At 29.7% G+C, this 23,892-nt stretch overlaps 1 protein-coding gene across 2 annotated transcripts; it reads right to left on the reverse strand.

Moving 5' to 3' along the window:
- Positions 1–2,600: 2,600 nt before the first annotated feature.
- On the reverse strand, positions 2,601–20,728 carry LOC145242292 (uncharacterized). 2 transcript variants are annotated; one of them, XM_080105303.1, is made up of 2 exons: positions 20,552–20,728; positions 2,601–5,409 (listed from the first exon to the last, which is right to left on the reverse strand). In XM_080105303.1, exon 2 carries the CDS (start codon positions 4,861–4,863, stop codon positions 4,009–4,011), a length of 855 nt encoding a protein of 284 aa, XP_079961429.1. In that variant the 5' UTR covers positions 4,864–5,409; positions 20,552–20,728; the 3' UTR covers positions 2,601–4,008. The 2 variants fall into 2 exon arrangements, with proteins under 2 accessions (XP_079961429.1, XP_079961430.1); XM_080105304.1 differs by lacking the exon at positions 20,552–20,728 and adding an exon at positions 18,936–19,170.
- Between the last annotated feature and the right edge of the window lie 3,164 nt (positions 20,729–23,892).

The raw sequence follows: 23,892 nt of genomic DNA on the forward strand, positions 1-23,892 counted from the left end.
ATACCAAAATACTGTTTTACAGATTTTTAAAACAATTAATTTCTTCAGTTTCTGTTTGTAAATTTTAAATAAAAACCCGATTAAATTATTTAGCCACACACTTCACAATATTAAAGCTCATCTCCAAAAACTAATCTCTATATTTCTGAAGAATCGCATAGAGAATTTGGTGAAATGGGCATATCAGAATCAGCAAACTATTAGCACATTAGTGTGAATAGCATCAATTTGCCCAATAAAAATCTTGACACCAGTTGCTTTGTTTATTAAGCAATGATATGTCCTTGATAATTAGTTTTGGATATTTTGGAGTTGATTACTTGGTTTTAATTGAAGTATGGTTAAGATTACACTTAGGGTATTCACCCCCTCAGGCTTCAATTTTTCTCTTTGAGAAAAGAGTAGTTTATTGGAGAATGGGTAAGGTGCCCTTAATGTAGAATACTAACAGAGCTGCTCAGACATTTTTGTAGACCAGTGTGCACATGGCTCTTATATAATATCTTTTCCATACCCAGACAAGAAAAGTTTTGATATATTATCTATGGACATAAAGAAAGTTTATGTTGTATATTTTTTTCTTACAGGCATTTTCATAGTTTTGCTTAATGTGAGACCCAGCATGTAGTATCCAGGTTAGTGATGTTACTTGTTGTAGCATAATTACTTTCTTATCTTATTTGTGCAGGCATTATTAATTGAAATTTGTTTTACATATTCCGATGCATAACTTTACTGATTTTTCTCATATTAAATGCTAGTTTTCTTTTTTTTTTTTCTAAATTATCATGTTTGATAAGTTTTACCTTCTATATCACTTTCATAAGTCATCATATTTTTGTTGTAGTTCCGTTCATGCAACGTTAGTTAAACATCAAATACTATTTTACTTGTATATTTCAGTATATAGCAACTTTTTAAAAAATTATTTTGGTCTCCACTTTTTTATAATCTTTTTCATCCAAAACAAGGCAAATTGCCACTTGGAACATAAGAGGCTACTACAGGGTGACCCCCCCCCAAAAAAAAAAACGTTATATCTCCATTATTTATTCACCGATTGTCCTTATTTTACAGGATATGGCAGAATCAACGACCGTGAGTACACGAAGACCCCAGCAGGAGCTGGGACAAAGAATACACTGTGTTAAATTTCGTTCAGACAAAACGGGGCCTAATTAGAGTTGGGCCCGTTTTTTTTGGTCACCCTGTATTTGGGATTGCAGCAAGAAGTCTGTTCACATTACATATAAACTTCTGTAAGTGACTAAAGTCGGGGAAACAATAAACAGGAAGGGCTTTCCAAAACCTAGCAGTCCAAAAAAGGAATTATTAGGTGCTTTCCCGCATCTAGAGATCTCAACAGTGAACGAATGGTATTTTGCTGTTTGTTGAGTAAATCTGAAGGAATGCACATCGTGGGTGGGGGGTGGGGGAACGAGTGCCAATAGTTTATGAGAGCACATTCCATTCAAGTACTTGTAAAACAAGCACAGAGATGTGACATTGCCACAATGGGGCAAGGCTTAGTTTGGTCGATAGTTCGGGACCTATTAGATTTGAGACTCTTTTTTTGGACCCTGCCTGAGAGAAAGAGACTAGTAGTAGATACATCAGCTCAGATGTGGCAGCAATAGTTTACCAAATGTTGAGTTATGTATATACAGAACAGAAAAATGCTATTTACAGGGTTTGATTCATTGTCTTCTGAATAATTTGAACTTAACTATTATTAAGCTAAGTCAGTCAACATTCGTTTTGCTAAGGATTTTTTTCAATTCAATATATTTTACTCACACAAATAACATACTAAAATATAATTTAGTTCTGGGATCGAGATACATTTGTAAACAAATTATGTTTTAATTTTTATAATTAGAGATAATTTATAATCAATAAATGCCCTACAAAGCCACAATTCGCCCATGCATGTGTAAGAGTGAGAGACTAGTAGTAGATGTACCAGTCTTGATGTGACAATAATACTCCATGCATAGGTGAACTATGGCTTTGTAAAATAATAGGATATCCGCTGGTGTAATTTTCTAGCATGACTGAGGGAGCTTTTAACATTTGCAGCAGCCTTAGCAATGTCTTTAATGTATTTTTTTCAATTAATGTTGCCTGTGTATGTTAGGCCAGGAAGTTTATTTCATTTTCACGTTTATTAATGATCAGGATTAACATTATTGCAGTATTCTATTGTTTGTATATCATGACAAATCTTTTTTTTAAAATTCACTTTAGTTAGTTTCAAGAGATCAAGGGGCTCCCTTAATTCATTAAGATTTGAATTTATATCCGAGGGCTCTTTTATGGCTGCTATCTGTATTTAGCTATAGCTTTATCTTCCAATGATTGTTTCCAAGTATTCTTAATGTTTTTATTAGGTTACTAGCCTGGGTGCTCGGCGTTGTCTGGGTGTTTGGAGGTGTGTGTTGAACAAAAAAAAAATGTGGTAGTGGCAGGCAGGCTTGAACCCATATTGCAAAGGAGGAAAAGAATGTGAAAAAGAAAACGTGACGTCTTTGCCATTGCATCCATCACCAAACGGGAAGCGGTGAAGGTTTAAATTAAAGCTAGTCAATCGAAAAGAGGGGATGACTTTTGAAAATATCGGCGAAAAAAGCGACCCCTCCTTATAGAAAAGTGCCCAGTAAAGGGTGAAGGAATTAATGTTTTTAATCAATTTTTGATATTTGTCGTCAGAAGGAACGAGCTTCAAAACGATACTGATCTCGTGAAAATCCTTCAACTCTCTCAAAAGTTTTAGGCAGACATACAAAAAAGCATACATTTAAACAGACGTGAGATTATATAATAGATTATTTCCTATCACAATTTGTATAATGCTTATTTCTTTTCAGAAAACATGTCATCTTTAAATCATTCTTGAAGTTCTGACAAGAGTAGGGAGCTGAAGAACATAGCCAAGGAACTCAAAAGTCAGAGCCCAGCGATTGGCAAAAGAATAAAAAAAGAAAGCAACAATAGAGCAAAAATCGAAAATAAAATGTTCAAGCAAATTTTCACGTATTCTTCCATAGCTTAATAATCTTAATTATCTTGAGTGTTGGTTTTCGTGTGTTTTATTTTATCTTTACTTGTAAATGATTCACTATTCACTTCACAAGAATATGACTTTTTTTTTTTTTAATTTACTTTAGTTTTAAAAGATCAAGCTAATACTTGATTTCATTATGATTTGGATTTTTATCCGAAGACTCTTTTAAGGATAAACTTTGTTCCTTTTATGGTTGCTATCTGTATTATCTTACAGCTTGGTCTTCCAGGGATTGTTTCCAATTTCTTAAGATTTTTTTTATTAATAGGGTAGTTGCTCCTATCGCAACCGGTATAATGTGTATTTTTTTTTTCAGAGACCATGTCAGTTTTAAATAATTTTTAAAGTCCTCGTATTTTATTTTTTTCCATTCCATTCCCCTCCCCATAGTTATTTGAGATAGTGAACTCAATCAGTGTGTTAACTTGGTCTTCTGGAGATTGTTCCCAAGTGTTTTAAATATTTGTTATTTTTTTATTAGGTCAGTTGCTCCTATAACGTGTATAATGCTTTTTTACTTTTCAGAGACCATGTCGCCTTTAAGTCATTCTTGAGTTTCTGATATTGTGTTATCTCCATTATGTATGCCTTCTTTTGCCTTCACTTGTGAATGATACATTATTCATATCACAAGAATGTCTTTTTATTTACTTCAGTCAACTATAAAAGATCAAGGGAGCTAACTCCTCCTAGAGCTAACACTTGATTTTATTATGATTTGGATTTATATGTAAGGGTTCTTTTAAGGAAAAACGTTGTTTCATTTATGGTTGCCAACTGTATTTTGTTACAGCTGGATCTTCCAGGGATTGTTTCGAAGTATTCTTAATATTTTTTTTATTTATTAGGTTAATTGCTGCTATCACAACCAGTATAACGTTTAATTCTTTTTAGAGACCATGTAGCCTTTAAGTCATTCTTGAGGTTCTGATAATTTCTTATCTTCAGTGGGTTTTCATCTGTGCTTTTATTTTGTCTTTATTTGTAAATGACGCCTTATTATCTTCACAAGATTTTTGCTTTGCTTCAGTGTGTTTTCGCATGTGCACTTTTAATTTAGCTTTTCCTGTGAATGCTGCACTGCACACTTCACACGAAAAAGGTTTCACTCCAGTGTGGATCAGCAGGTGCATTTTTAAATGAGTTTTCTGTGAAAACGAAGAGGAACAGACTGTGCAAACATGGGGTTTCTCTCCCGTGTGAATCTGTATATGTCTCTTTAAGGCTGACTTTGTCGTAAAAGACAGGACACACACTTGACAAGAATGGGGCTTCTCTCCCGTGTGTATGTGCATGTGTACTTTCAAAGAAGATTTCTCTGTAAATGACGAGCCACACACTCCACAAGAATACGGTTTCCGTCCCGTATGAATCTGCGCATGTCTCTTGAGATCGGATTTTCGTGAGAATGCCGAGTTGCACACTTCGCAAGGAAAAGGTCGTTCACCAGTGTGTGTGCGAACGTGGCTCTCTAATTCGGATTTCGTTGTGAATGATGAATCGCACACGTCGCAACCATAAGGTTTGTTGCCAACGTGCCGTCGCATGTGCACGGTCAAGTGAGATTTTCCGGTAAACGAAGATCCGCACATTTCACATGAGTAAGGTTTCTCCCCAGTGTGGATTCGCACATGGATCTTTAATGTCGATTTCGTTTTAAACGATGATCCACAAACCTCACAAGAATGCGGCTTCACTTCCGGATGGGCACGTGAATGTATCTCAAATTCGTTTTTTGAAGTAAAAATTAGGCCACACACCTCACAACTGTAAGATTTCTCTTCCATGAGTGCTTCCATGTTTTCCTTTTTGCAATGGATTTTGGCATAAATTTTATGCGGTGTAAAAATCAGTCTATTGTGAATGACGAGCCAAGCACTTAAAAAATTAAACTACTCTTAGAATAGAAAATTAAACTTTGGTTTACTTCTGACAGCCTCGTAATTCTTAGTTCCCTAATTCTGTCCTTTAATCCTCACATTCCATGAACAAAGTTTCTAACAAAAAGGGAAGAATTGCTGTTTTCTGATTTGGAATTTATTCATCTAACACTTACCATTGGTCAGTTTTTAACTTTAAAGTGGTATTTTTTAGTTTTTTTACATCAAGTGGCTTAATGTCTTGTCTGTGGCGATTTCAATAGAAGAAAAATGATCTTTTTTGTGTAAATTATGCAGCACATGCATTACAAATAACCCCCGCTTTTGCCAAGGTTAACTTTCTGTGTTTGTCTAGAAATTAGAATCTGTTCTTTTCAAATGAAAATTCAGATGAAATATTTATCTGTTCAGATGAAGAAGCTTTCATTTCAGCGCACTTGCATTTTTATCCATTGCTTTTGTTAGCTGTGAATAAATAAAAAAAACAATATTTTACAGCTTGTATGCTAATTTAAATAAAAAGCAGTCATATATGTGAACGAAACCCTTCAAATTTGTTTTTTTAATTTAATAGTTCAAGAAGCTTTAGCCGAGGTTCTTAGGCTAATGAAAAATACTGGAGTGCAAGCTTTCAACCTTACATGATACTCACCAAGTGCTACAGCAGAAAATGGAATGCTGAATAAAAACACTTTGGTCTTCTTTTTATAAAATATATAATTTATTCATTAAAATCCATGATACCCCATGCATTGCCAACCAAACACCATATGAGAGCCTATAGTAGTCATCTCCATTCATAGCAAAATCAGCTTGCAAAATGAAAAAAATTAATCAGCACCGAAACAAAGAGAAAGGATTACAACAACATGCTGTCAACCATTACTCTTCCTACTTACCTTTCACTTCTGGTGCAGGTACCTGACAACTTATGAGTTTCTGACAGGTTTAAATCTTTGTATTGTTGTACTCTCTCACCTTTGGGCCATGCTAGTAGAGTACGGCAACAATTCACAACTCAATTATTTATTCACTTAACTCTGAGTCGATCCATTATCATACAGACAACTTCTCACTCCCAGTAAGATTTAAATAAAAATCAGACATATATTAAAATTAAATCCTTAAAACATGTATAAAAATTTGGTAATGAAAGAACCTTTAGTTGAGGTCCTTAGGATAATGAGATATACTGGAGAGTAATATTCAAAACTTATGTGGTATTCACCAAGTACTCACTCTTCTCTCTTCCCTGCCACCTCTCTCCCACAGAAGAGACGTTGCAAGCCTGTCTTTGTATTATCGTTATTTCCATGGCAGGTGCTCATCTGAGCTCCAATCCCTCGTCCCCCCCCTCGCCAATCTTTCACAAGAAACACCCGTCTGGCTGAAACTACTGTCAATAATTTTCCCCACTCTTTATCTGTGCCTAAATCCAAACATAGATTCCATGAGCAAAGCTTCTTTCTTAGAACTGCACGCCAGTGGAACTCTCTGCCGCTTGCCTGTTTCCCACCTGACTACAACTTGGACGTCTTCAAGTCCAACATAAACAGACTTCTGACAAGCCGCCCCCTTAAGTAAGACACTCTATCAAAACCCCCAATACTAATGATTACTACAATACTATCTCATTGATTTCTGTACATGCCATAACCCTTATCCCTGAGTGGCCTTCGGGCCTTGATAAGTGGTGACCCCCATGTAAAAAAAAAATCCAGTTTTACATCTACCTGATCTTATCATGTGTGATATTATCATAGTCTGGAGAGTCATTCGCTATTCATATATGCTGAATGTCTCAATAATAAAACAGTATAAATGCTACTATGATTATAAGTGTTCCAACTAGTGGGTCTAACAGATTTAGTCTTTATGCAACTATGTCAAGAATTGGAGGTAAGCCAGTCGCCTTAGCATTAATCATTAATTCTTTGCTGGCTAAGAGAATTAAGATTTTAGTCTCTATGATTTTACTGCCGAAAATAGAAGGTTGAATATAAAATAAAACTTTGGTCTTATTTTTATAAAATATATAATTTATTAAAACACAGTAGAACCCCGGGATATGGCATTAAAATTAGTAACAAAATACAGTACAGTACATAATACACATGTACATTATAAATAACACTGTAAGGCATGACAGATACCGTAACCAGGGGTCGGAAAACACTGTATTCCACATCCTAACCTGAAAAAACAAAACAAAAAAACGTATCCTAGAGCCACCGTATCTTGAGGTTCTATTGTACATTATACTTTTTGCTGCAGCAATCAAACTGTAGGGGGGGAGCCTCCAGTAGCCGTGTCAATTCGTAGCAAATGTGATAAAAGGATTTATCACAGAAACAAAGTAACACGATTACAACAACATGCTGTCAGTCATAACACCAACAACATACCCTTTGTTGTTGCATGCAGCTAACAGCTATCACCTCACTCAAGTATGGAGGTAATTGACAACTTTCGTTCGTTTATAGTTGTTTCCCCTTTAATTAATGAGGATTTCGCATGATGATTGTATTTCTCATTATACCTAATACAAGGTTGCACAAAAAAGTGCCTATGTTCTTTCAACAACATACATATATCTGTGTGTCACTTTCCAAACATATTTGAAGTTAAACTGTGTACAAGAAAACAGTACACCAAAATTTATGATAAAGCCACCAAATACATTAGCTTATGTTTGGTATGCTTAGTATATATGCCAAAAGGAAACACTCATAAAGCTTTTACTCTTGTAAATTCTAATTCACGAACGATATTGAGATTAATTATATTGACAATTTTTACGAAACATTGATTTGAAGGTAAGTTTCGTGAATAAAGATTAGTTTTCTTGAATAAATAACAGCAAAGAAATTTTGTTTTGAATTTCTTATGAGTTTTGTCATTTTTATGAATTTTTTTGCTTAAATCATATAAATATTTGAATAAAATAAAATATGTATTATATACGTTTGAAGCCAAAACAATGCATTATTATAAATTAAACAGACATTTTGTTTGAAATTTATATTGAAATTCATAAATATATTTCGAAGCAACGCTTCATCTTCAGTATGTATTTCTTTTTTTTTTGTTGCCATGTTGTTGTTGGAGCAGAGAATCAGCAAGTAGAAGTCCGTTTGTTGTTTTTATGGTAGTTTTTTTAAATCTCGGGACCGTGCGTTGGTCACACGGGATACACATTAAGATTTTTGTTCCTTATAAGCGCTGGTTGAGTTTGAATAAAATAAAATACATATTATATATGTTTGAAGTCAAAACAACGCATTATTACAAAATAAACAGACATTTAATTTGTTTGAAAGTTATATTGAAATTCATAAAGATATTTGGCTTCAAACGTATATAATACATATCTTATTTTATTCAAACTCAACCAGTGCTTCTAAGGAACAAAAATCTTAACATACAAATTTTTTTTTAAATAGTAAACCAATGGTAACAAATAATGGGTGCTTAAATGAAAATGGCTACTGCAATTTCACTAACTCAGCATTTCGACACCTGGCATTTTATGAAAGAAAAGAATATATTTCCCCTATTCAGCCAGTTAGCTTTGCAAAAGCCTGACCTGAAGTCATAATCATTTTCTGTTATAGGCTTGTCCCTATTACAATTATCACTGTTTGTTGAATATAATGTTTGTCGAAGATCCTGTTTGTTGATTGTAGTGTCTGTTGACCTCTTGTAGCCTTTGGATCGTTCATTCCTGGAAGTTTAAATCAGTAAAATGCTGACTGACATTTTTCTTGCTGTATACAAGAATGTATATGTTAGTTTTCTTGTAGAAGTTAATGTGTAAGCATGGTCCATGGTTCACTTTTATTTACAAGACAGACATAACTTTCCTACATCTCTATATATAAAAATTACTTCTTGGTTCGTTCAAAATTGATAAAACCATATTTCTACATTACCAATTTTCAGACAATCCATCTTTAAAGTCGAGGGATGTTTCTATGTTATTAAAATAAATTAACATCTCCAATTATAAAAATATTAAATAAAATAAAAATATTTTTTGTAAGCCAATACTGCGGACCTGTTTTTGTTGGTAGAACTGAACTTCCGTTTCAATTCATTTCATACACCACGATTTGACGACATGAATAAGATTTCATTTTCTGTTTACTCGATAAGTAAAAAAAAGAATTCCCTATTTTAAAAATTTAAATTCATTTTGTATCTTCCAAATTTTCTAAGTTAAAAATTTTTTCTTTATTATATCAGGCAAAAAAAAAAGTTGCTCGCTTGCGCTTTGAGTTGAAGCATAAAAGTTGAAGTCGAAGTTGTTTTTTGTTTTTGTTTTTTTAAACAATTGCTTCGATATAAGAAATATGAACTTTTTTATTATTAAAACTATAAATTGTTAAGTGAAAGTACAAGTTCATTCTGTACAAAATTTACGGATTGGTAACGTGCTTAAATAATAAATCGGTGCTAATACACTTACTGATCCGTGCTATTTTTTAAATCGTATTTCTACATTTAATTAAAGTTTTATATGTTTTTAGCTACAAAACACTCTCCCCTCGCCATGTTAAGAATGGCTTTTTAAATAATAACGTTATTATTTCAGCACTGATTACCGATTAATGTTTTATTTTTTTTTAAGAAAACCTTTTTTAACAAAATTGAAAGTACACTTTTTTCTTTTTACAGAAGTTGTTGTTACATAAATATGAATGTTTTTCTTTATTAAAGAAATTGGATACTCATGCACTTATTGATCCATGCTGAAATAATAATATTATTATTTAAAAAGCCATTCTTAACATGGGGAGTGGAGGGTGTTTGGTACCTATTCTGTACTTTAACCTTACAATTGAATAATAAATGGTAAATTTTTAGATTAGGTCCACCTCCACAATTTTCTTTTAACTGACGACTTTTATAGGCTAAATATGGAAATCGAATTAAAATTTTGCAGAAATAAGTAGTTATCGAGATATAAAAAGTTGTATAATGCATTGTAATCACTGGCGGCCATCTTTTTTTGCGCGCGTAACAAAGATGTCCGCCAAAGAATACAATGCATAAAACAACTATTTATATCTTGATAACTACTTATTTCTGCAAAATTCAGTGCGATTTCCGTATTCAGCATAGTTGAAAACCTATAAAAGTCGTCATTTAAAAGAAAATTGTGGAGGTGGACCTAATCTAAAAAATACCAAAAAAACATAAAACTTTAAACAATACAATTAAAAAATACAATTAAACAATACAATTAAAAAAATAGCGCGAGTCTGTAAGTGCATTAGCACCCATTAATCAACTAACATGACCTTATTGTCAAATAAGCTCTGGTTACAACGTTGAATGCGCCGTTCACATTGTTTTTTTTTTTTTTTTTTTCAAGTTAAATTCAACTTTCAATATATCTTTTTATTTTTTATAATTTCACGATATCTTTTTTAATAAAATAAAATAAAAATATTAGGTACTAATGGAGAAAGTGATCCGTGCTGAAATAATAACATTATTTAAAAAGCCATTCTTAACATGGGGAGGGGAGGATGTTTTGTACCTATTTTGTACTTTAACCTCACAATTGAAAAAAAAAAACATATAAAACTTTAATCAAACTTGGAAATACGATTTAAAAAATAGCGCGGATCAGTAAGTGCATTAGCACCAAAAATTGTTAGGTGAAATGCAGAAAAGTTTCTACCAACAAAACTGTTATTTTTTCAGCCATTCTTACCAAGGGGAGGGGATGGTGTTTTGTCACTATTTTGTGCTTTCAACTAACAATTTATTAAAAAAAACAAAAGGTAAATTTTCACATTAGGTCCACCTCCACAATTTTTAACATGGGTAGGTTGGGGGTGTTTATTCCGAAAGCCATTCTTAACATAGGGAGAATGGTGGTATTTATTCCAAAGGCCGTTTTTAACAGACGAAAGACAGGTAAAAGGTTAAAACACATGGTTAGGCATGGGTGTTGTTTATTTCAAAAGCCGTTCTTAATATAGGGAGGTTGGGAGTATTTATTCATGGCCGCCAGTGAATTATAGTGCATAGTACAGGTCTTTATATCTCAAAAACTACTTGTCTCTGCAAATTTTAAATGCGATTTTCTTATTCAGCATAGTCGAAAATTGTGAAGGTGGACCTAATGTAAAAAAAAATACCCCCCCAAAAAAGATATTGTGAAATTTAAATTTAAGCGCGGTACCAAAAATAAAATTAGGCAGAAAAATACCCCCTTTGGGTTTGTACTTACACAAAGACTTGAAAAAGTTGTCAACAAAAACAAATAAATAACAAATAAATATTTTCAAAGGCAAGATAAGTTACTTTTCTACCTAATTGGATAATTTTTAGTGTTTTTATTGGGTTTGTACTACTGTACATATAGATTCGAAAAAGTTGTCAAAAAATAAATGTATAACAAATATTATCAAAGGCAGAATATGTTACTTTATTACCAAAATGTTTATTTGGCTCGAAAAACAGCGTTTATTGCTATATTTGAAGATTACAAATGGCGACAGACTGTATTAAACATGTTAAATTTGGGAAAATGAGTTAAAACTAAAAAACTATACAAAATACTGTAAAAAAAACACCGAATACATGTTTGCCTATATCACGGTAACATATATTGAGTGAGTTCCTGACAGTATTTTGCATAGTTTTTTAGTTTTAACTCATTGTCCCAAACTTAACGTGTTCAACACAGTCTGCCACCATTTGTATTTTTCAAATATACAGATAAACACTACATGGTTTCGAACTGATTAAACATTTTACACTAAATAAAAACACTAAAATCTTATCCAGTTAGGTTGCATTTATTTATTATATTTATTTTTTGACAATTTTTTCGTTTCTGTGTTTAGTAATAGAAACCCATTTTATTTACTGTAACGTTTAGTCGGCTTGAAAAACAGTGTTTATCAGTGTATTTGAAAAATACAAATCATGGCGGACACTGTTGATGATGTTAAGTTTGTGAAAATGATTTAAAACAAAAAAAAAATATACAAAATACTGTCAGAAACCCACCGAATATGTTAGCCATGTCATGATAACGTATAATCAGTAGGCATCTGACACTGTTTTGTATAGTTTTTTAGTTTTTAACTGATTTTCCCAACCTTAACATATTTAACAGAGTCCGCGACCATTCGTCTTTTTCAAATACATTGAGAAACACTGAGTTTTTCGAGCTGATTAAACATTTTACATTAAATAAAAACACTAAAAAGTTATCCAGTTAGGTAGAAACATAATTTACCTTACCTTTGCTTTCATTTATTTGTTTTTAGACAACTTTTTCGAATCTGTGTATAGTACCCCCTCACCCAAAAGCTCACATTTTTTAATACAATAAAAAACAAACTATTTAACGTTTCAACATTTTAGCAATGTTCGGCTTCATCCACTGAATGTTGATTGAGCCTAAGCCATGATTGACGATAACTCTCAAGGATCCAGATCCAGTTCTGCAAGAGTACCATTTTTTTCATTTTCGCCTTTTTTTTTTTTACTTTTTTGATTGGATTGCTGTACTAAGAATATAAGAAACATGCATTTTCTCTTATTATTAGAATTTTCCATTACACCAAATTGAGCCACAGCAACGCATGGCAGGGTACAGCTCGCGATGTAATAAAATACTTTGATTTTGACTAATTATGATTTAGATGATTATGAGCAAATGGTTCAAAGAGATCAATACAAAATCGAATTTAATCAGAAAATAATCTATAATAATAATTCAATATTGTTCATTAAAATTAAAGTTAAATTTTTTCCAACTAGTCGGGATTGAATGAGGATGCGTTTTTTCAATAAGTTAATCACAACACAGTACTTTCCTTGTTTTTACTGCTCCCTCATCCAGTTTCGCTCACAAATATTGTTGGAAGAAGCTGAAATGTTGTAAAACTCATTACATTAATGGCTTATACATATGGTTTAAATTTAATAAAAATTGGATTTATGTATTAGAAGTTTAAAGGGGATTCCCTCCTCATGGGCCACTTAGTTAGGGACATGTAGATTTCAATACATGAAAGGTAACAGAAATTGGTACAACTTCTATTGTTTTCCCTGGAAAATTTGATACAAATGATATAAATTTCATCAAAGTAGGATATATTTGAAGTTTTGATGATGTTCAAACCTGACAACTTTCTTAGGAAGCCAATTAGAGATTTGGGACCACTCCCATGGTATTAGTATAATATGAAAAAATGACGCTTAACACACTTTATTATCACTTAAAATAATTATATTCAATGTACTTTTTTTAGTACACTGTATAAAATTAGCAAAGACTACCAAGTTTTTTTGTTCATATGAGTTAAAGTCGGTTCACTATAGTTGCTTCTCTATACCCACTAGTAATAATTGATGGTACTTATGCAGTATAAAAACCAGACTATGATCACAAATGTCTGGGCAATTTATGGAAAACACTATAAAGTAGTGGTAGGATGATTAATCGGAATCAGAAGAATCGTGTATTTTGGGGGAAATCGGAAATTGGACCGCATCGTTAAAAAATATCTTAGATTTATGATTCTTTCATTATGATTCTCGTATATTTTTAAGTTTAACTGTTTGTTTGCTGTCAAAAATTTATGATAAAACCGTCATAGAACTTTTCATAACATATTTAATATGATGTACAAGAATTTTATTAACTACTTTAAAGGTAATCTTTATTTATCTTAATGTGTTTCGAAATTTCTTTGAACCTTTTTTCTTTCTTTAATTCTTTCAATTAAAAATTTTTTATTTACTTTCAGCTTAACTTGCTTTTAAATTTCGTGTTTTAGTAATAAATGCTTCCCCACAGTAAAAACCGACCTTGTGTCTAACTCTGCTCTCGTGGGGAGGCAAGTAAATGGGAAGTAATATGGCAGCTGAAAAACGCTTTTTGACCACCATAAAAGCATTACAATACACTTTTTCCACTTTTTCGCTGTACCAAATTTTTTCGATACACAAAAACTTTTGATTATATAATGGTATATTTCAAAACAACAATTTCACGGGAAGTGGTATTGGAATCGTTAATCAACATTTTCCTGGAATCAGAATCGGAAAAATTTTAGGAATCGTCCCAACACTAGTATAAAGCTAATTCAATGAAAAAATAATTGAAAAATAAAAACAATTTCAATGAAAAATTAATTGGAAAATTAAAATAATTTCCTTGAATAAATACTGGAAAATTTTTACGAAACTTTTAGAAACCTAAAATGAAAATCAAAACAAAAAACATTAATTGTAATTTAAGTTTGTGAATAAATGTTTATTTAATGAATAGCAAACAAAATATTTTTTAATGCAATTTTTCTTTTTTTATGATATTTTTATGATTTTTTTTGTTCAAGTCAAGATAAATATTTAGATTTTTTTCAAGAATAAAAAAAATGAGACCAAACAAATTTTTCCTTTGTGATTTTTTTTGTATTAAGGTTAAAGGGCTCAGCATTTCGGCATCTTTTGGTATTTTCCGTAAATTATCTGACAATAGACCAGCTCTTATAATGCATAAGTACCTAATTGATTATAAGTGATACAATATTTTAAAATATTGCCGATTAGATTTTTTTTTAGAATTTCATTTAAAATTAGTACTAATATTAACTACCAAAATTTGGATGAATTATTTTACAAGTTCTTTATTAATTTCTGTTTTTGTTGGTTAAAAATGTTTAAAAAACAGGCCATAGTTAACACATCGTCGAATGCAATTCTTAAACAGTAAAACACTTTTTTTTAAATATACAATTTTTGGAGTGGGATTAGATATTGGTGCATTTTTATAAGAAACAAGTTGTTTGAATTTTAGTGGTACATCTGCAGTTTACCGACCGTGCTGAAATAATAACGTCATTATTTAGAAACCCTACTTAACATGAAGAGATGGGGCTTTGTTAGGTGTTTGTAAAGACAGAGTCAATAGATCTATTTTTTAAAATATGTTCTTTTTGCTTAAAACAACAGTACTTACTTGTCATGTCGAAAATAGTTATACATTCAAAAATTACGAAAATTCATTGAGTAGAAAATTATTTAAATGGAAAATTTGGGGAAATGGCATTTTCCCTAGATGTGAACACCTTCAAGATTCAAATACAGTGGTCATACGTATCTCCCTTTTTGCTAGTTTAATGGCGGACGTTTCATTTTAGCCAATAGCAATAGACTTCTTTTTTTTTACTAAAAACAGAATAGCAATTGTTCTATTCGATTACTTTTCGTAATTACTATTTTCAACACAACAATTAAGTAAATACTGTTGTTTTTTGGTTAAAACCAGATATTTCGAAATCGATCTTTTGATTATCTTAACAAGCATCCTTCATTAGTGCTGTTTTACAATAGTTCACAGCACAGATGGAGTCAACTGTCTTTTACTAAGAGATTCGTTCATTTTTCTTCTCATAATTTAGGATGCTCGATCAAACGATATTTTTTATTAAATAAAAACATTAAAAAAGAAAGCTGCAACAATTTTTTTTTTAATTTAATAAGTTGATAACATTAATAATACAAAATGTAGTCTTTACACGATTATTAAGAGAAAATCAACGATATTTTCATTAGATGAAATCATTTAAAAAAGAAGCTGCAGCAATTTATTTTATTAAAAATAAATGTTATGGTAAAGTTATTTTTTTAATAGTCTTTAACCTTCAAAAATACAATAAATGAAATGCTTTAATAAAACAAAGATGAAACTTTTAAAGCTGTGAGGACTTTTTTTTTACTGTAACAAAAACAAAGCTTATAATATTATTAACCCCAACATATAGTTTTTAACATTACAAAAAAAGATGAAAATGCATGATAGTTGTAGAGGAATTGTAAATGCACCTTTAAGTTTCATCCTTGTTTTTATTAAAGAGTTTCATTCTTTGAATTTTTTTAAGGTTAAAGACTAATTTTTTAAAAATCTTACCATAGTCACGTACAGACGACATTTTGCATTATTGTTATCAACTTTGTTACATTAAAAAGAAAAAAGTTTCGCAATTTTTTTTTTTTAATGTTTTGATTTAATAAAAGAAATTTTGTTGGATCCTAAATGACAAGATAAAAAAAAAATTAACGAATCTCTTAGTAAAAGACAGTTGTCTTCCTCTGCACAGTGAACTATTGTAAATATAGCGTCCCTTTATAAACTATTCTATATTTTCACCTAACAAATAAACAAAGGATACCGTAACAATTAAATTTAACCTGAAATTCCTTTCTAAAAACATAGCACAGTTTGTAAACTGCAGAAGTACCATTTTATTTTGTAATCATACTAACCATATCATAACATTATGGACATCATCAGGTTGTTTATGTCGGTATCATACTATCACAGGACTAGCAGTGTCAGAAACCGATCTTAAGAATGCGTGAAAAAAAATTGAATAATTCGACCTTCTATTTTTCGAAGTTTATAACTACTTGAAAAATGTAATTCAACCCCTAATTATTTTCAATTAAAGGAGCAAAGACCAAATTTTAAAAAAATAACAGGTTTAATAAGCAAATTATGCAATATTTATTTTTTTTAAATCGGTTTTCTTTAAAAAAGACTTGAAGAAAATCAATGAAAATTTACTTACTTCGGTTATAAAAAAAATCGATATAAATTCGAAAAAAATCACTTACCTATAAATACTATTGAATGTTTAGTTCCATTCTTCATTGTTTAGAATTTATCCATATTTATATTTTAAATTCCATTTATTTTTTAAATGAAGGAATTTTTGAAACAACTATTTGAAAAAAAGCGCGATAACACAAGCATTTTTATGTCTTCATAGAAAAACCAGAAGTCACCATTTGTTCTTGTTTGAACTATGGATGGACAGAGGGAAGTAAAAACTACACGTTTGCATTAGCCGTGTAGCCTTGTGCCTGAAGATATATGTGTTCCCATAGTATAAAAATAGTCAAATTTTACTTATAAGATTTTGCCTTAAATAAAAAACAAACACTTGGGGATTTTTTTTTCTCAAAGAAATACATAAATTTTTGATTTATTATATTTTCATTCTTCTTTATGGAGTGAATTTTTTTTTTTAAATATCTAAAAAAAGAAAACATAGAATGAAATAGAAAAAAATTGTCATCATCGTCCATTACTTACTGGACAGTATAAGCAGTGAAATTTAAAGTCGACTTTACACAATTTGAAATGTATGACATCGGGTAGTTGGAGGAAAAAGGTAGAGGGCAGAGGTGGAGGGAGTAAAACGGACAGGTTTCCTTTTCTTTTCAAGATTGGCATCCGTAGTTACTGACGTGGAAGGTTTGTATAAATTTTTCCATTTTTTAATTTAACTATTTTTATGTTCCTGTTTTTAAATTTTTTTTTTAATTATTGTTTAATATTATACAAAAAATATGTTACACCGAAAGTTTCACATTCTTGCAAACAAGGAAATTATTAAAAGCTTGCATATAAAAATTATGTGAAACCTATAATTAAAAAAAAAAGAAGTAGAAATATTTTTTGCAATTATAATTTTTTTTTCTGTCAAAATATTAAATAAACAATGCTTAATTCAATGGTAATATCGGTAGTTCGAGAAATTCATTTTTCATTGAGTTATATAGAATTCATTAATATGGACTTTAGGAGCTTTTTTCGTAATTTTCCTGTAAAAATTCTTTTTTTTATTTTATTGTTATAAATTACGATGCTTTATTTATATAAAAAAACACAAAAATAAATTCTTCCGTTTTTTATTTACTACTGAAAACCATAACTTTAGTAAAAGTATTTTTTGTGTAAACAAAATAATACATTCCCCTAAGATTTAAATAAAAATAATTAGTTCATTATATTCCGCGATAATTATTTGATAAATACTGAAAATTTTATTAAAATTGGTTAATTTCCTGATTTTTGGTGAATTTTTAAGTAAAGGGAGGGGTCAAAATGTTTGGTGCTAATGCAGAGAATGATCCGCGCTATTTTTTAAATCGTATTTCCAAGTTTAATTAAAGTGTTATATGCTTTTTTGGTAAATATTCAGATACGCTACAACAGAACACCGACCACTCTAATTTGTTTTTTTAGGGGGTAATCAAGGTCGCTGACAACGAATCTGATAATCAAACCCGGGGCAAATTTACCGTTTGCATGGTATTAACCCCTGACCCCACAAACTACTTCCCACCATTTTACAGCTTCCGTTTACGCCACGCGCGAGCGCGCGGTAACATAAACGTAGCTTTTAATGCGGTTTACAAAATCATAAGCACCAAACATTTCAGGTTTTTCGTTCTTTTTTTTTTTTTTGTTTTGCAGGAGCGGGATTCAATTATGGAACTTGTGTGGCTTAACAGGTGCTTCTGCAGTTTAATTAACCGTTTTTCCGTAAGTAACGCACTGACATTTACCGATTAGGACACCATTTAACATTTTTCGGAGATTTTACTGTTTACATTGGGGGAGGCGGAGGAGGGGGCGGAGTGGTATTGTTCGTACGCCATGTGAAAAGGCAGTTTGCTCCGTGAAGGCACATTCAACAATCGTTGGTTATGTTACCGCGCACTTGTGCGTAGCGTAAACGGAAATTGTAAAATAGCGGAAAATAGTTTGTGGGTTCAGGGGTTAATACCATGCAAACGGTAAATTTGCCCCGGGTTCGATTATCAGATTCGTTGTCAGCGACCTCGATTACCCCTAAAAAAAAACAAATTAGAATGGTCAGTGTTCTGTTGTAGCGTATCTGATTCAATTGTAAGGTTAAAGTACAGAATAGGTGCAAAACACCTTCCCCTCCCCATGTCAAGAATGGCTTTTTAAATAATAACGTTATTATTTCAGCACGGGTCACTCACTCTCTCCATGAGTACCCAATTCCTTTTAACTGTCATCGCATTTTCATTGTTACAGTAAAAAACAAAAAAAAAAAATGGTCGCTGAATCTTTAAACGTTTCATCCTTTGTATTTTTTAAGGTTAAAGACTATTAAAATAAACAAAAAAAAACTTACTATAATATTTACTTTTTAATAATAAAAAAATTTGCCGCAGCTTTTTTTTTTTTTTTAATATTTTCATCTCGTTTGTTCGTTCGTTCTGGCATCGTAAATTTTGATATGAAAACAAAGACGCATAAAAACTACGTTTTGTATTATTAATGTTATCGGTACTGGTAGCGGTTTTAGTTCCATGCCGAACACCATAAAAAAAAACAAAAAAACTGAGTTCTCCCTCTCCCTACGCATGCGCAAAGAACATGTTTTAGTTGCCATAGTAACTAAACGATCATGAATTTTTATCGACTTTTTTTTAATAAGTTTTACTGTTTATGAATATTGAAATAAATGAAATTACTACACATTTATTAGTAATAATTTTATCGACTTTTTTTTTTAATAGCATTTTCGGTACTGGTAGCGGTTTTAGTTTCATGCCGAAAACCACAAAAAAAAAATTGAATAAAAAAAACATTAAACTTTAATTAAACTTAGAAATACGATAACACCCATATTTTTTTATTAATAAACTTTAAATTTTTAAAAAGTCGATAAAATTATAATTAATAAATGTGTAGTAATTTCATTTATTTCAATATCCATAAACAGTATCGACTTTTTCTTTTCTCTAATAGCATTTTCTTTTTAAATGACGACGTTTTACTGTTTATGTCTCACTTTTATCGACTTCTTTTCATTTAAAAAAAAATGTAAATATAAAATGTAAATATATATAAAAAAAATTATTACTAATAAATGTGTAGTAATTTCATTTATTTCAATATTCATAAAACAGTAAATCTTATAAAAAAAAGTTGATAAAAATTCATGATCGTTTAGTTACTATGGCAACTAATACATGTTCTTTGCGCATGCGTAGGGTAGGGAGAGGGAGAACTCAGTTTTATTTTTTTTGTTTGTTTTTTATGGTGTTCGGCATGGAACTAAAACCGCTACCAGTACCATATTATCAACTTTGTTATATTAAAAAAAAAAAAAAATGCCGCAGCTTTCTTTTTTTAATGTTTTGATTTAATAAAAATATCGCGTCCTGAATTACGAGATGAAAAAAAAAAAAAAAAAAAAAACGAATCTTTTACTAAACGAGAATTGTCTCCCCCTGCACAGTGACAAACTGTAAAACAGCGCTTCCGCTTCATAAACTAACACTGGTTAAAGGTAAACCATCTCAACAACTTTAGAAATACTTCCTTAGCCTTTTGGCTAAGAATAAAGTGCAGTATCTGTTTCGATACTGCATTTTACTTTTTCTGTCCTCGGTCAGTGGAGGAGAAACCCTTCTAAACTGAGATAATTTTTATTTTTGTTCCTATTCAGAGTGCCCTTTTTTGTAGGAACTGGATTTTCTCCACATTAAAAATCGACATTGTGTTCAGCTCTGCCCTCGTGGGGAGGCAAGTAAATAGGAACGTTAGAAATATTCCTTTGACGAATTAAAAATTATGTATTTGCTTTCAAAACTTGTATTTGCTGAAAAAGTTAACAAAATTCTGGGAATAAAATGCACATAATGCTAAAATGCAAATAAAGCAATTTGCCCAGAAGAAGAAAACTCCGAAATATAACCATTCTTTCGGCCTAGTTAGTTCATTTGATTAAGAAATACTTACTTGTTTAAGAAAGTCTTGCGGCGTGAATATGTCAATCCACTGAGTAGGACAAAAGAATCGACTATAGCGGTGTAAAAGGACATTTTGTCCCCCATGTTTTTACAGATCAAATATCGACATTGTTCCGTAATTTTACTAATTTAAATGCATAACTTTATTATTATTATTATTATTATTATTATTATTATTATTATTATTATTTTAATTATCATTCGTGTTTAGAAGAATATTAGGGCGTTCTTTTGGTGCTTAAAATTAAATTTATATGAAAAAATACAGAAATATTTTTGTGGTGTACGTACTCGTCACAGAATGAAGATGTCATATTCCAAAAACTCAGGTAAATCAATGAAGTCGGTGTCTTTTAACTAAGAAAATAAAGTTTACGATTTGGGGCAATTTTAATACTACATTGGGTAATGTTGACTTTAGTAGTTCGCAAGATGGCGGCTGCGAACTGATATAAAAATTATAACGGAACGCAAATTTTAGCGAAACGAAATTAGCGAGTCGGTTGTACAGCCTGGAAAGGGAAATAAAACAAACAAACAAAAAAAACTCGACTGCTGATAGCAACAACTAATAATAAGCGTGTTGCAATTTTTAACTGCTATGCTAACAATGAAATGAAAAAACTAAGAAGTGGTTTTGTTTGTTTCAACTAGAGTGTAGTTTCACATAACATTTTGATAAACACAAGATACCGTAAAAATTGAATTTCATCTTCCTTTCGCTGCATAATTACCAAAACAAAACAATGAAATGAAAAAGAAAACAAAAACAATGAAATGAAAAACAAAACAAAAAACAAAGAAATGAAAAACAAAACAAAAACAATGAAATGAAAAACAAAACAAAAACAATGAAATAAAAACAAAACAAAAACAATGAAATGAAAAAAAAAACAAAAACAATGAAATAAAAACAAAACAAAAACAATGAAATGAAAAACAAAACAAAAACAATGAAATGAAAAACAAAAAAAAACAATGAAATAAAAACAAAACAAAAACAATGAAATGAAAAACAAAACAAAAACAATGAAATGAAAAACAAAACAAAAACAATGAAATGAAAACCAAACAAAAACAATGAAATGAAAAAGAAAACAAAAACAATGAAATGAAAACAAAACAAAAACAATGAAATGAAAACAAAACAAAAACAATGAAATAAAAACAAAACAAAAACAATGAAATGAAAAACAAAACAAAAAACAATGAAATGAAAAACAAAACAAAAACAATGAAATAAAAACAAAACAAAAAAAAATGAAATGAAAAACAAAACAAAAACAATGAAATGGAAAACAAAACAAAAAACAATGAAATGAAAAACAAAACAAAAACAATGAAATGGAAAACAAAACAAAAACAATGAAACGAAAAACAAAACAAAAACAATGAAATAAAAAACAAACAAAAAAACAATGAAATAAAAACAAAACAAAAACAATGAAATGAAAAACAAAACAAAAACAATGAAATGAAAAACAAAACAAAAACAATGAAATAAAAACAAAACAAAAAACAATGAAATGAAAAACAAAACAAAAACAATGAAATAAAAACAAAACAAAAACAATGAAATGAAAAACAAAACAAAAACAATGAAATAAAAAACAAACAAAAAAACAATGAAATAAAAACAAAACAAAAACAATGAAATGAAAAACAAAACAAAAACAATGAAATGAAAAACAAAACAAAAAACAATGAAATGAAAAACAAAACAAAAACAGTGAAATAAAAACAAAACAAAAACAATGAAATAAAAACAAAACAAAAAACAATGAAATGAAAAACAAAACAAAAACAATGAAATAAAAACAAAACAAAAACAATGAAATGAAAAACAAAACAAAAACAATGAAATGGAAAACAAAACAAAAACAATGAAATGAAAAACAAAACAAAAACAATGAAATAAAAACAAAACAAAAAACAATGAAATGAAAAACAAAACAAAAACAATGAAATGAAAAACAAAACAAAAACAATGAAATGAAAAAGAAAACAAAAACAATGAAATGAAAAAGAAAACAAAAACTATGAAATGAAAACAAAACAAAAACATTGAAATGAAAACAAAACAAAAACAATGAAATGAAAACAAAACAAAAACAATGAAATAAAAACAAAACAAAAACAATGAAATGAAAAACAAAACAAAAACAATGAAATGAAAAAGAAAACAAAAACAATGAAATAAAAACAAAGCAAAAACAATGAAATGAAAACAAAACAAAAACAATGAGATGAAAAACAAAACAAAAACAATGAAATGGAAAACAAAACAAAAACAATGAAATGAAAAACAAAACAAAAACAATGAAATGAAAAACAAACAAAAAATAATGAAATGAAAAACAAAACAAAAACAATGAAATAAAAACAAAACAAAAAAAAATTAAATGAAAAACAAAACAAAACAATGAAATGGAAAACAAAACAAAAAACAATGAAATGAAAAACAAAACAAAAACAATGAAATGGAAAACAAAACAAAAACAATGAAACGAAAAACAAAACAAAAACAATGAAATAAAAAACAAACAAAAAAACAATGAAATAAAAACAAAACAAAAACAATGAAATGAAAAACAAAACAAAAAACAATGAAATGAAAAACAAAACAAAAACAATGAAATAAAAAACAAAACAAAAAACAATGAAATAAAAACAAAACAAAAAACAATTAAATGAAAAACAAAACAAAAACAATGAAATGGAAAACAAAACAAAAACAATGAAATGAAAAACAAAACAAAAACAATAAATAAAAACAAAACAAAAAACAATGAAATGAAAAACAAAACAAAAACATTGAAATAAAAACAAAACAAAAACAATGAAATAAAAACAAAACAAAACAATGAAATGGAAAACAAAACAAAAAACAATGAAATGAAAAACAAAACAAAAACAATGAAATGAAAAACAAAACAAAAAACAATGAAATAAAAACAAAACAAAAACAATGAAATGGAAAACAAAACAAAAAACAATGAAATGGAAACAAAACAATGAAATGAAAACCAAAACAAAAAACAATGAAATAAAAACAAAACAAAAACAATGAAATAAAAACAAAACAAAACAATGAAATGAAAAACAAAACAAAAACAATGAAATGAAAAACAAAACAAAAAACAATGAAATAAAAACAAAACAAAAACAATGAAATGGAAAACAAAACAAAAAACAATGAAATGAAAAACAAAACAAAAACAATGAAATAAAAACAAAACAAAAACAATGAAATAAAAACAAAACAAAACAATGAAATGAAAAACAAAACAAAAAACAATGAAATGAAAACAAAACAAAAACAATGAAATG

The sequence above is a fragment of the Euprymna scolopes genome, chromosome 21 (assembly GCF_053919585.1).
Source record: "Euprymna scolopes isolate OS-2025 chromosome 21, ASM5391958v1, whole genome shotgun sequence".
NCBI classification, from domain to species: domain Eukaryota; kingdom Metazoa; phylum Mollusca; class Cephalopoda; order Sepiida; family Sepiolidae; genus Euprymna; species Euprymna scolopes.